At 42.5% G+C, this 14,264-nt stretch overlaps 1 protein-coding gene and 1 long non-coding RNA gene across 2 annotated transcripts in view; one reads left to right on the top strand and one right to left on the bottom strand.

The window, feature by feature from the left end:
* RHOBTB3 (Rho related BTB domain containing 3) overlaps positions 1 to 10,383 on the top strand; it is a 29,274-nt gene extending 18,891 nt beyond the window's left edge. Inside the window, exons 8-12 of the mRNA XM_027811326.2 lie at positions 255 to 366; positions 3,586 to 3,759; positions 4,955 to 5,121; positions 5,989 to 6,085; positions 8,978 to 10,383. Coding sequence (XP_027667127.1) covers positions 255 to 366; positions 3,586 to 3,759; positions 4,955 to 5,121; positions 5,989 to 6,085; positions 8,978 to 9,093 — 666 coding nt within the window. The 3' untranslated portion in view covers positions 9,094 to 10,383. The remainder of the gene's footprint in view (positions 1 to 254; positions 367 to 3,585; positions 3,760 to 4,954; positions 5,122 to 5,988; positions 6,086 to 8,977) is intronic.
* Positions 6,196 to 10,514, bottom strand: LOC114017001 (uncharacterized). The gene is made up of 3 exons (XR_003561798.2): positions 10,377 to 10,514; positions 8,578 to 8,692; positions 6,196 to 8,021 (listed from the first exon to the last, which is right to left on the bottom strand). It is a non-coding gene; the product is annotated as an uncharacterized LOC114017001 (long non-coding RNA).
* Between the last annotated feature and the right edge of the window lie 3,750 nt (positions 10,515 to 14,264).

The raw sequence follows: 14,264 nt of genomic DNA, 5'->3' as shown, positions 1-14,264 counted from the left end.
AATTTGTGATGCAGTCAAACCTACCAGGAGGTTCTGGATGGGGGAACTTTGTCACAGGGCAGAGGGTACAAGAGGGTACAGAGGCAAGAGCTGGGGTCTGACTGTAGGAGGCAGGCTGAGCAGCATTAGCAGAAGGACATAAGGCAGAAAGCAAAAGGCTGTTGTTTAGTTTCCCCATATAAATGATATCTTGTCATCTTTTATTCTGTGGGCAGCTCTATGTGACAGTGTTTTATTAATAATTTATTTTGCAGCTAAACACTGTAAAGGACTGCAGATCTCAACAGATAAAACGGCTGTATAATACTTCTCTCAGGCTGTTCTTTAACACGCCTGTCCTAGCTGATGTAATCTTCAAAATACAAGGTATGGTGCCTCTGCTGCTGTTGACATGGGCACTGCTGCACCTCCAGCATTTATCCTCTCTGCAGGAGAGTGGGAAATGGAGGTGACTGTGTTTCTGTTGCATCAATGCTAAGAAAACACATATATGCTTTGCTATCACTATGGAAAGCAGTTTTTGCTTAGAACTGACCTTTGTCCGTATGGATGCTTTACAGCAAGTGTCCAGTCTCAACGTGGTTTGTTGGGGCTGAGCCTGTGTGAATCCCCCTCCCCTGTCAGGGCAGGCTTTGTGCCTCTCTGATTTACACGCACCCCTCGGAGGCTTAGCAAAATGAGGGATGTGCTGCTGGAAAGGCTTCTGCGATGGCATAGCACCAAGGTAGCAAGGCTAAACCAGGGGTTGCATCACAGGGGGCAGTTACTGTATTTTAAAACTGATCTATCTCGCTTACGTTCCCACTTGCACAAGCATCAGGACATACCAGAGGGCTCTGCCCAGCATCAAACCTTGGCCAGGCATGGACTGCAGTGACCACGTTTATACTCATTGCCCTCAGTGAAAGCTCAAGAGATACTGGTTACTGACGCCTGACCACCTCCCCTTTGTCCCTCTCAGGCTGACGCTGGCTGTGGATGTGCCTTTCTTTACCCTCCAGAAGCTGACAGGGATTTATGTCCCACTCTTGTGCCTCCTTAGGCTTTATTCACTGCCCTTCTTCCCCCAGTGTGGGCACACCTAGAAATGCACGTGGGTGTGCTGGGGTTCTGATGACTTGCTAATCTAGGTGCCACCACCACCAGCTGTGTGCCACCGCCCTTCCAGATGCTCCTTCTTCAGGTTCCTGTATCGCAGGTCTCTGCGACTTCGGTATGATAGGTGATTCCTTACAAAAGCAACCTCCAGCCTTGCAGGTGCCTAGCGTGGACCTGCCTGTTCTCACCCTATGAGGGTGAGAAGAAACACTTAAAAGAAAAGCCTCTTGAGATGGTGGCAGTTACCTAGTCCTCTTTGTGGCCAGGATTAAGAAGTTGGTTGGGAGCAGAGACCGGCTGTCTGTGCTGAGTTGTCTGTAGCAGGATGTGGAGGTAGGAGGGCGGTTGGTGGCATTACACAGGTCTGCTCACAGAGGTGCCTCAGCAAAGGTGTGGGCAGGAGCCGCGCCGCTGAAACCATCTTCTGGTCCCATTTTGTCTGCAAAGAATATGCTTGGGTGCACCGATATGCTGCAGCATCATGATTGATTTTTTTCTGGAAATTAAAGGCATTCGCCCTTAAAAATAAAGGGGGGGGGGAAAATGTTGCATGCTTTTGTGAGAATAAGAATGAGATGGTTTTTAAATGCTAATGATTTTCTTGATTTGTTCACACCCACCCTTCATGCAGAAATGGTCTTTTAGGATTAGACAATTGTTTAATTATTTTCAGCTTTAAATCTCAGAGCCAAATATGAAGGATTACTCCCTCAAACATAAGCACATGAGGACAAGCAGATTCTTTCTAGATGTTCTGTTTAATATGCAGAAAAAAACAAAAAGACCTTTGAAAATGAGAGTAAAATACTGATGTTGAGTTTAGTGACATGAACAATTCGTCTCAGTGTGCCACCCCTGAGAGAGGCTTTTTGGGAAGCTGGTGAAACTACACCACCACTATATAATTTACAGAAAAAAAAATACTGCCCAATGGGTTGACAAGTACTTTTTAAAAGTGTGCTTATTCAGTACTAAAATGTGAACTGTTTTTCCTAACACTTTAATGCTTGGTAAATCTTCCAAGCCTTTTTCTCTAATTCATGGACCAGAATAATTTATTAAAATTGAATAATTACTAAAAGAAACTGAAGGCTTTAGTCTTGATCAGGCAAATGCATTTTTAAGTCTTCAACTAATCCCTTGAATATTAGGGTTTGCTTGAGCTTTCTAGCTTACAAAAGTACTTGGGAGCCATTGAAATTGGGACCCCATTATGCATGTGTAAAGGCTCATAGCGTGACTGAGCCTCCTAATCTGCTGGTAAATATCCAATTGCATGTGTGTACAAAACCACATGCGTATCTTACATATGTCTGCGTACTGTATTGCTCATGTCGCATGCATGAATATTAATACCATTGTCACGTGTTCTCCTTACACAGAAATATACACATTTTGCATGTAGCTTTGTCATTTTGCAAGTGGAAGCACAGGTGCATAGAAATAGAACAAAAATGAAAGAGTGCCAGACGCCTTCAAGGAATTAGCTAGATGGCAGGGCTTGTGGTTAAGGAGGAAATTAACAGTTCAGGATCGCAGTGACTTCTGTGTAGGTATTTCCAGTGTATTTATCTGGCATGTGTTGTTGATCTGTTTATTATACTTTTCATTGAAACATTTGCACCTGACTGTAACCTCTTATTCTGGTTTTGGTGGCTGTCCTGCCCGGCACTTGTTTGGCACTTTCTCGCCGGCAGGACTGTCGAGTTCAGCTGGGTTTTGCAGCTGTCTGGGTGTCATGGCTGGCAGCTCAGGCTGCCAACATTTTTGTTAAGAGACCATAAGACCTCTACCACCCTGGCTCTTAACCTTTGTAGGTCTTCCAAATGCTGTAGTAAAGTAACTTCACTTGTAAATATTACAGAATGGGAATTTTTTTTGAAAAATTTGTCGGCATTTTTTTTTGTAAGACAACCATCAGGAAATTGACTTAGGCAAAATACTTAATCTGGTTAAATTCGTACTTAATGGATTTAATGACATTTCATCCGGGATAATTTGTCTTTCTCTGCTTTGTGTGGTTATGTGAAAATTTGACTTCTAGAACACACATTCATTACCGATGGGATTACTGATGAACACAGATTTCTCACTTGCTTAATAATTCACAGCACTGCATGTTTGTGTGATGGCCAGAGGTTCAGTTAGTGTAAATGGTGTAACCAGTGGTGTCAGATTTTTTGCTCATTGAAAGCCTGTTTCTGACAGATAAAGGTTTGCCCGATTTGCAGCACCTGGTATTGGGATCAGGTTGTCATAATAAATTTGGGTTTTTTTTCTATTTGCTGCTGGCTGCTAGGCAGATGCAAACATCTGGACAGGTATAAAGTGAGTGTGTTATTAGTCCTCTATATGATATTGTTAATTTTAAATACTTTAATGTTCACTTTAAGTGAAGTGAAGGCCTTCTAAGAAAATGTGAGCTTTAAAATCAAGATCTTTCTGTCTATATACAATCATCACAGATTTTTATCTCTCATCCTGCAGGTGCAACTGTACCAGCCCACAGAGCAGTTCTGGTAGCTCGCTGTGAGGTAATGGCAGCTATGTTTAATGGTAATTATCTAGAAGCAAATAGTGTTCTTGTTCCAGTGTATGGAGTTTCCAAAGACACTTTCCTCTCCTTTCTGGAGTATCTTTATACTGACTCCTGCTGCCCAGGTAAGAAAATGTTAAAAAACATGTATATATGTATATCTCTTCCTTGTTTTTTTTCAGTGGGGTACTGACAGAGAGTAGTGCAGCAGAATTCATTTTTTGAAAAATGCCAATATTGCAGTGTATAATGTCTCAAGAAAGAGAACTTGTTCATATTGTGCAATAAAAAAAATCACTCTTATTCAATTAAAATCAACTGCATACAGAACAAATGTCACCAATAAAATGCTGTATTTTTTTTTCATACCTATGCAGCAAGACTCAAAAAAATGAAATTTCATTTCTGGTCCTTTACAATATTTGGAGTTTTCTTTATACATCACAATAATATGCCTTTCTAATCTTAATTCTGGGTTTTATTTCAAAATTGTCATTTTTTTTAACATATATTTTGTTAAGTTTCATATAAACAAGGTTAAATTGTGAGAATATTATATTTATACACAAGGATATCTTATTTATATGTAAAACTAGGAAAAAAGTCGACATCAGAGCATTTGTCAAGAAAAATTGAGCTAAAGTATTCTTTGTGTCTTAACCTTTGTCTTTTTTAATGAGAAGAAAACCTACATATTAAATATGAAATACAATTTACATAGAGGCAATTTTCCTTGATATAATAAATGAATTAAGTGATACGCATTTTTGCTTTTGTTTTCTTTTCAAATAATTCTACCTTATTCCTAGATTTTCTGCATGTTTCTCTTTTCAGCCCATCTAACATTTCCTTGTCCATCAGTTTAAATATGCAACCACCGTACTACGTTTTTTTAAACATACAGTTGCTCTGTTTTGTTTTTGGCCTTTTAACTGTATTTTCTTGTACATGTATCACAGAAGTTCTTTTTTGAAGGAGAAGTTAGAAAGCTAAATCCTCTTATTAATCATCACTTACTCTAAATAGACCAGCAGCACTTGACTCAGCGTCTTCAGGATACAGGATGTTGACAACAGTTTATTACATCTACCTTCTAGAAAGTACTAACTACCCTTTTCCTGCTAATTAAATACTTTATCTGGAAAAAGAGAGTGATACAGCAAACATATTAATAATAATGAAAAATAAAAGAAGGTGATCAACTTCTTTTTAATTTTGTGCTCATTGTTGGGTGTGTAAAAGAAGACTTGGTGAAAAGTGGCTTTGATCATCTTGTCAAAAAGGTAAAATACATGTAACTTATGTTTTCTTGCTTTTCAGCCAGCATTCTCCAAGCAATGTCTCTCCTGATCTGTGCAGAGATGTACCAAGTGGTGAGACTCCAGCACATCTGTGAGCTTTACATTATCACACAGCTTCAGAGCATGCCTAGCAGGGAACTGGCATCCACGAGTCTCAGTATTGTCAGCTTGCTCAAAAAAGCTAAGGTATGTGTTGTGCATATCAAAGAATATACGTGTTGACTTTAGTTAGTGATGGTTGTTTAATTGTTAAGATTTGTAAGATCTCAATATTTTCCATTCCCAATGAGAAACATTGATGTACAATCTGTTGGATAGCTGGTGGCACAAGGCTGGCCAAAAAAAGGCCTTCAGCCTTTTATTGCAGAATGTGCAGTTGTACCATATTCTATACCATTTCCTTCATTGAAGACACATTGCAGTAATTCAGCTTAACTGCAGCTTCAACCAGAAAAGATGTGTTTGGGGCAAGTGAAGGTACATTACTTCCTCTTTTAATCAGAAAGAGACCTGCATGATAAGCAAGTCGCAAAGGCGATCTAACCTGATGGAATGTTGAGTGAAATGCATGAAAAGCATAAAAAGAGAAGTGTAGGGGCTAAAGAAAGAGAGACAGTAAAGGCTGATTTGGAAAAACAGAAGAGAAGAATAAAACCTGAATTTTTACAAGTCTCAGGCAGGATATTGTCTTAAACAAACACGATTTTGTGGAGAAAGAGGAGACCACAAAACCAACATGATGCACTCCCTGCCTTCCTTTTTCTGAAGTTCTGTTTCTGTGCAGAAGACAAAAATTTCCAAGATTCATGAACAAAGGAGTTAGGGGTCAGGTCACACCTCTGGGGGAGGGAGCTGTACCATTTGTTACTGGGTCTCCATCTGTTTGCTTATTTCCATCAATGACTCTTCCTTTGTTATCTCCTACAGTCAAAACTTAATTTATTAAACTGCTGTGTTGACAGTGGAAATCTGACATATTTTGACAAGTGAAGCATGGTTGTGTTTTAGACATTGTGGCATTAAGTGTTGCTTGTGTTTCCTTTCTTCTTGCAGTTTCACAATTCTGATTGCCTTTCAACTTGGCTTCTTCATTTTATTGCCACTAACTACCTCATCTTCAGTCAGAAGCCTGAATTTCAAGATCTCTCAGGTAATTTATCAATTAATTTTAAAACAAGAGATGTTTTCCAGTTTTGCTTAGATCAGAAGCAATGTACGGGACAAAAGTACTTCAACATGAGAAGGTGATTAGGACTTTTAGGAGATGCAGTCTGGTCCAGTTGGGAGTCTGTTGGAGCTGGATGGCTCACCGCTCTGCCGTGGGACCCTGTGACACGTGAAGAGCAGCACAGCCAGCAACCACATCCCCCTGTCTTTTGGTTTCTGAACTGATGTCCAGGTTCCCACCGATAACTGCATCAACTGGGACTGGTCATCATATGTCAACCCCTCTACCTTATGTACGTAATTTTGTGTAGTTCGTACATTTGAATCAAAGTGATAAGTCACTTTCAATACCTGCATGTTAAGGGTTGGGATTTTCTTTGAAGAAAATAGGATTCTTACAGTTTTCTCCAGCAGGTCTCATGAAATCAAGTAACTAATGTCCACTCAAATAAATAAAACCAGGTTCTTCCAGGGAACTGGTATTTGGTTTCCTGATATGTAACCCTAAAAAGTTTTGCTCATTGCCTACAGGATTTTTCATCACCCTGATGAAGGTGCCTCTGCTCCAGCAGTGCTCAAGGCCAGGCTGGATGGGGCTTGGAGCGACCTGGGCTAGCAGAAGGTGTCCCTACCCATGGCAGGGGGGGGTGGGAACTAGGTGCCCTTTAAGGTTCCTTCCAACCCAAACCATCCTGTGATTCTGTGGTTCTGTGATATGATCTTGGTGGGTGCATCTCTTTGACCTGTGGTTTGTATTCAGATCATTGGTATGGGGCCAGTGTATTCCAGAAGGGGATTTTTCTCATCAGTGAGATGTTTGGTCCAAAGCACATTAAACGACTGCTTTCCTCATTTGCAAGGTGCCTGTATGGATGTGTGATGGTGGAAGACTTTGTAATCATTATGAACAAAGGAAGGAGAGCTAGGTCGTCCCGGCTTTGTTGGGACCTGGAATTTGTCTTCCAGTGGTGCATCTGCGCATCTTCTGAATGTCCATGTTGTGTAGCCAGATCTGCTATGCATATCTGTACTGACAGGTGTCACCCACTGGTGGGTTTGGTCCACAGTGGGCTTGCTTGGCTTCCCTTCCTGCTGGTTCAGGTGACAGGGCGTGGTGTCTTCCTCACTACAGGGCTTCAGTTTTAACCACCCTGAACCTGAAGGAATCAGGTTGTCCTCTGTGTTTGGTGAAGGTGGGAGCTGCCTCTGGCTTCCCCTGGGTGATGCAGAAGAGCACAGGGACCCTTCTGACTTAGGGTCACTGCAGGGCTCAATCTAGGCACATTTACTTACCCATTTTCCAGTTCACTGGTGGGATATCAATTTGCCAATATCGCTTATTAGTATCTTTTTTTCTGCTGCGGAACGTACCAGTGATAGCGCTTCTGTCCTCATGTTGCAGTTATCCTGATGGATATCAGGCTGTGTATGAGCCTGTCGTGAAACTTACGCAGTGATGCTTCTGGTAAGCATCACCTGGTGAAGGTGATGCTTCTAATAAGCATCACTCATCAGCAACTGTTAGCATGTGCTCTGCCAGAGCCCGAGTACCTCAGGGATGAGCTGTACAGTGTCACCACACCAAATGTTTGCTCTGCCATCACCTGGGCTTTTCCTGCATGCTTCCACCTTTCGTGGAGCAGCCAGGGCTGATGCAGACCAATACTGTTGTTGGCTGTGGGATGAGATTTCTGAAGTCTCCAGTGGGTGGCTGATACCGGGCAGGACGTTTTGAAGCCAGGCAGATGTGGGTTGACTCAGAGGAAAAGGGTACTACGCCAATTGAGTGGTAGCCTTTGAGATTTGGTGTCCACACGCACAGCAGCCTGTCCTTTGCTTTTCTCCTTCCTCTGAGTCCCTTCCACAAGGTTCACGGAGGGGTTGACATGCTCTGCTGCATCAAACTTGCACAGAGACAGCTGGAGGAAAGAAACAGGAGTGCATAAGTAACTACGGGCGGATGGGGTGCAGGCATTCTGGGCACGTGCGGATGGGATGACACTTCCCAGACAGCAGCAGTTACCTGTAGTTGAAACTATTTACTCAGGACACCATGTCACAGCATCACCTCCAGGCTCAGGGAGAGCCATGCAGTGGGAAGCAGAGGCAGCCTAGGCTTTCCGACAGCTGAAATCTTCAGAAGCAGCCCTGTGTTTTGCACAGGGCAAGGAGGAAGGCACTGCCTGCTGCCCATCATCAATGCAATCGCCCTGACCTCAGCTGTCCCCACGCTGCTGGTCTCTCTGCTGTGCATTGGTCTCTGTCTGGCTTGGATGAGCCCTAAAGGGCAATCACTGCTGCAGGCTGCCCTGGGAAAATCTGGGGGAGGGGATTGAAAATGCATATTTCTGCAAAGGCAGTGGGAATTCATCTGAATAATACGGCAGAAAACCCCTGTTACGTGATTTTGCCAGTGACAAAACCCAAATACAATAAAAGATAAAATCTTGCTGATTTCTTAGTTGCTTTCCTTACCTTGCTTTTTGTAATGATCTTGAACAAACTACTGGCATAGGGATTGAGATACCCTCCTTCATAGTGTTGCAGCATAGAAAAATCCTCATGGCTGATTACCACATCTGGTTATCTTCTAAGGATAAAGAATATTCATCTTTAGGGTAATCTCTCTGCTCTCTTTAATGACTATTTATTTTATTATGTAACTTACTGCTAATTTAATAGCCTGGGAGCGTCGTGGTAATTTATGTCTGTGCTGTAATAAGATCTAGGCAAAATGGACAGTACTTGTCTTCATTTTACTAGTTGTGTTTATATCTTTAATGTTTCTTAACCTATCCTAAAAGAGTTTTTGCAGGCTGTGCACTTGTGCTCTATGTTTGGATATTACATCTAATTCCTTTGCTGCTTTTTTTAGTGGAGGAACGCGATTTTGTAGAGATGCACAGATGGCCTTCCAATTTGTACCTGAAGCAGCTGGCTGATTATAGGAACTATGTCCACTCTCAGAAATGCCATTGCACAGTAATGTGAGAAGACTGGACATACACGAAGCGCATCTCGACTGCCAAGTCTCAGACTGGGAATTACACAGAGTATAAAAATCATGTCAAGAGCAAAACCAGACACTGATCTCTGGAACACTGTATGCCATACTGTAGTGCACTTAGTAATGTTCCTTGCTTTAATAATAAATGACTCTACTTTTTTCCTTAAAGCATTGAGAAATATATAATGAAGATTTATTTCAAGCACAAGGACTTCACACTGATGGGGATTAAATGTAGTACAGGACAGTGTCATGACTGTCATCTGTTCCTGCTTCTGATTTCTTTATTGGTTATTTTATTGCTTTTCACGGTTATTTTTGGCTGTTAAAATGGCATCTGTTGAAAACAGATTTTTTTTGTAGATCTGTGTACGATAGGAGCACAGTGGCAGTACAGGGAAGCTGAGAAGCCAACCTCTAAGTTCTTCAAATAGTTTAGAATGCAAACGTTCACTGCAGCATCTGTTGGTTTGCAAAATAAAGGGTAGGCTTACTAAGGATTTTAGTTACTATTCATTTTCCACTTTAAGGTGGGTCTGTAGTTCCTTTTATTGAGACTCTTAGAGTCATATGAGTAGATACTCTAATTCCAGAGGAATGCCTGTGCATCACTGTATTCTCTAGTGCCTACCAAATATTTAAAAATGGAAATAATTTTTCCTCCCAGTATATATAGGAGATGAAAGTCTGTTTTAATAATCTGTAGAACACCTTTGCTAGTGTGATCATATTGAATTTTTCCCCATGAGAAAAAATGTCAGGGAGAACTAAGTCCACTGGAAGCATATCCATATGGTACTACTAGGGGCTGGAAGGAAAGGGAAGAGGGCTGACAGCTTTTCATCAGTTTTGTGGGAGAAAGGTGGCTGGCACTAGTGACTTTTCTGTGAAAAGTGGGCTTTATAATCCTGGGTCTCCACTGGTAGCTGACATGTTAGATGTGCTGGTTGTGTGTGGGGGTGACCCTTGAGCCAGCCATATGACAAATGGCAGGTTTTGTGGCGGGCCTCTGAGCTCGACCCTCCCCGGTGGGGACTCAGTTTAAACTCAGTTATCATCATGTGCTCATAACCTACACCATGTGAGACAAACCTGATCATCTCTCCTGGCTGTGTGGGTTATTTCCCAGATATAACAGAGAAATCCCAAATACTATGACTAGGATGACCCTTGCAGATGCTATTGAGAATTTTCTTGACCTAAATCACTCATGTTGATTTATGAATTTACATGTATGTAGTAACATTAATGACAAAATGAACCCAACCTTTACGTAAGGATATCTGTCTGAGCACAGGTACTTTTCTGCAAGTGGTATCTTGTCAAGGAACTAAATGCTTCATTATCATTCTTGTACTTTCGATTGTGCTTTGCCAGCTGCCTTTAATTATTGTACGTAGTCTGAGCCTAAAAGGACAAAGAAAAGGCAGTGAAAAAGATGTAGTGTTTCCCCAGTCTCCACAGCAGACCATCTCAAATGTACCTGAAAACTGCAGCTGTGAGATCAAGGTGGAACAGCAAATTGCTGGAGCAGAATAGTTTTTTGCTTAGAATAATGGCTTTTATATTTCAGTACAGCTTTATAGGCAAATTGCTATTTTCAAATTCAATACTAGAGTCATAGGGATTTTTTTTTTTTCTGGTGGTATTTTGCAGAGGTTGAGAGTGTATTTCCTTTCCTGTTTTTGGACAGGGACACACACACACACACACAAAACAACCAAAAAACCACAGCAACCAAACCAGCGTGTGACTCAGCTGGCTGCTGCAGGCTCAAAATTTTGAAGGTTTGTTTTATGTGAGAATGATGATTCTTTTTTTTTTTTTTTTTACTTTTCACCTGAAGTTCCTAAAGTTCTTTAAAAGAAGAGATATACTTACCTGCATCTCGTATATAAGGAGTCTGACATATAGAACATTATGTTGCTTTTTCAAGATCACTAAAGAAAACTGAAAATGTTAAAGAAAAAAATGAATAGGAAAGTAATGTGTATGGAAATTAAAGGTGAAAAAAGGTAATTTCCTATCTTTATAGTAGAAATTAAAAATTTTAACTATAAGTTAACTGGTTAGATACAAATAAATCTTACAGTTTTTTGAGGCATAAAGTCATGAACAAAAATGAGCATACAGCTGAAGTACAGCTTGCCTGGACATCTGACAGCATCCTCGGTCGCAGCATGTGCTTCTACCAGCAGCCAGCTCAGTTATCAAAAGTATGAATTACAAACTTGTGTGAATGTTTGTCTGCATTGCATGTAGTCCTGAAATTTTAAAACTTTGAAAGCTTTCTCAGTTTTTTTGCTAGAATTTAGTCTGTTGCCAATAATTAAAGTATAGATAACCAATAACAAAAAGCTATTTTTAACTTTTTGCAGGTCTTTTATAGGCATTTAAAAATAGGCTTAATGAAAATAGAAACACTTTGTATCCAACTAAGAGAAATATTTTGCTATTACGTATTTTAGTTAGTGGTAACCACAGGTTTTATACCGAGAAGCCAGGCAGTGTAAAAACATTGTTTGTCCACAGATTAATCCATACTACTATTCAGACATTAAAGCATCTTTCCATTTCACTGAGTATCCCCATAGTGCTGCCTGGATCAGGTGCAGATGTGCTGTCCTTGCAGACAAAGACCATCTGATAAATTCAAATTCTTTGAAGAATCCTTATTATAAATTCTTATTTTTATTTTGTATGATGATTTTCTGTAGAAATGTCTTTATCTTAAAGCTATTTTAAAAAATTGATACTTCAGCATTCAGAAACGTGAATGAAAGTAGGTCACGATGCTTGGTGGGTTGCTTTTGGTAATGTTTTTTAGTGGAGGCTTTGGGATCATATCCATCATGGATAGTCAAGAATTTGGGCAGTACTGAGTTTGGTATTCATGAATATCTTTGTGTGGTATAAAGTAAAATTTCTATGCTATGCCACCCACCCCCACCCCACCCCACCCACTGCTGAACTTTATACTGTGGTATAAAGTTGAAATCAAGAACAGCTGGAGAAAAAAAGTTATTTAAGCAAGAGATTTTGAGAAAAGTAAAATGTCTGAGGAGGAAGGCTTACACTGGTCCCAGCATCTCCTGATCTCCCAAGGCATCAGCAGCATTGAGATCAAAGAAGGAAGCTGGTGGTGAATTTGAGTGCCCTTAGTCAGGTCAGTGCCTTTTGGGATTTCAGTTTCAGACCTTGGTTTAAGTGGGGTTTTGACTCCCAAGTGCTTCATTAGAGCTAACTCTCAAAATCCACTTTTAGTAGACAATTATATGAATAATGGATTGCACTGTATAATTCTGTCTGTACTGATATATGTGTATGCTTCTCCCAAGCTAGAACCAACTATTATATAGAGACTAATAAAGAAAGCTTTCTGGACTAATAATGCTTTCCATACCATAGTTAAAAAAAATCTGCTATCATCCTTTAGGTCTTGAGTATTTGATTTAAAATGAAAATCTTAGAAGGAAGAAAAGTGATTTTACAAGGCATGTGCTGAACCTCCTGTGTATTTTTCTTTAATACACCCTGAATAAATCTATAACTTTTTGTGATTGAACATGTAAAATTTTGTTACAAAATAAAAAATTTTCTCTAATCACTCGTGATTATTTACGTATGGGCATTAGAGGATTGGAGAATCAGGCTGAAATTATTTTTGGCAATTTATTAGAATTATAAAATCATATTTTTAGTTGGAAGAGAGCTTTATAAAGGTCATCTTGGTGATCCCATTCACATCCCAGGTTGCTCCTTGCACATCCCAGGTGCCCACCAGGCGCACTGCCCAGCTGCTGGGGGGAGCACCCCATGCCCAAGCACCCTGAGGCTCAGCCGGAGCTGCCGGAGCACCCCCAGACCCTTTCTCCGCACCAGCTGCCAATAAACACCTTGTACGATTCTTCCCACGGCCCCTGCGGCTGCAGCCCTTTGGGAAGCGTTGGTCACCCAGTGACGCCTTCCCCAGCCCCGACCCGCCGTGCCACCTCTGAGCTCTGCCAGGTGCTGCGGGGGGCTGGGGCCGTCCCTGTGGGGCTCGGGGAGCCGCAGAGCCCCACAGCTGAGCGTCCGTGGGACCAGGCAGAGGTGCTGAGAACTGCAAGCAGCATCCCGGCAGCACAAGGCTTTGCCCGGCAGTGGGGGGATTTGGGAGGGAGGGAGGGGGCGGCCAGCTTTGTCAGTGCAGCAGCACAGGGAAAGCAGAACCGCGTTTCCCAGCAGGAGGGAACTGGTTGGATTAGTGGGAAGGGAAAGTGGAAGCCCATGTCTAGGCTGAAGAGGAGCGGCGTGAGGTTTGCCAGCGAGAGAGGTCACTTAGGGAGAGGAGAAGGCAATTCCCAGCACTGGAGGGATGGAAGAGGGCATGACTGTTTCCTTTTGGGTTTTATTTTTAAATTTCGGTCTGCACTTTCCCCCTTCTGGCACCATTTGCTGTACTATGCAGGGTCTGAACCTGCCATTGCAGAGAGAGGAATTCAGTCAATGCCCAATGGGGGAAGTGAAAGAAAGGGCTAGACATGTGGAAAGGAAGCTTCCTAGCAGGAAAACACCCGTTGGTCAGGGCTGTGGGGCAGGAGGAGGTCAAAAGGCCAGAGAAAGGGCTACATGGAGAAGGGCTTGGCCAGAAATGTGCATGTCCTGTGCCAAGGGACTCTGACAACAGCGGTGGCTACCAGGTGGCCGGCAGCACATCCCACCCAGCAGCACATCCCACTCAGTAGCATATCCACCCAGCAAAGCATCCCACCCAGCAGTGCATCCCACCCAGCAGCACATCCCACCCGGCAGTGCATCCCACCAGGCAGCACATCCCAGCCAGCAGAGCATCCCACCTAGCAAAGCATCCCACCCAGCAGCACATCCCACCCGGCAGTGCATCCCACCAGGCAGCACATCCCAGCCAGCAAAGCATCCCACCTAGCAAAGCATCCCACCCAGCAGCACAGCCCACCCAGCAGCGCGTCCCACCCGGCAGCACATCCCACCCAGCAGCGCATCCCAACCGGCAGCGCATCCCACCCAGCATCGCGTCCCACCCAGCAGCACAGCCCACCCAGCAGCACATCCCACCCAGCAGCACATCCCACCAGCAGCCCCACGTGCCTGGGGGGTGCTCTGGAGGGCGGTGGGACTCCTCGGCACTTGCAGA

Source organism: Falco cherrug, chromosome Z (genome assembly GCF_023634085.1).
Source record: "Falco cherrug isolate bFalChe1 chromosome Z, bFalChe1.pri, whole genome shotgun sequence".
Classification (NCBI taxonomy): Eukaryota; Metazoa; Chordata; class Aves; order Falconiformes; family Falconidae; genus Falco; species Falco cherrug.
The sequence above is the reverse complement of the archived record's forward strand: the minus strand, read 5'-3'. Positions and strand labels throughout refer to the sequence as shown.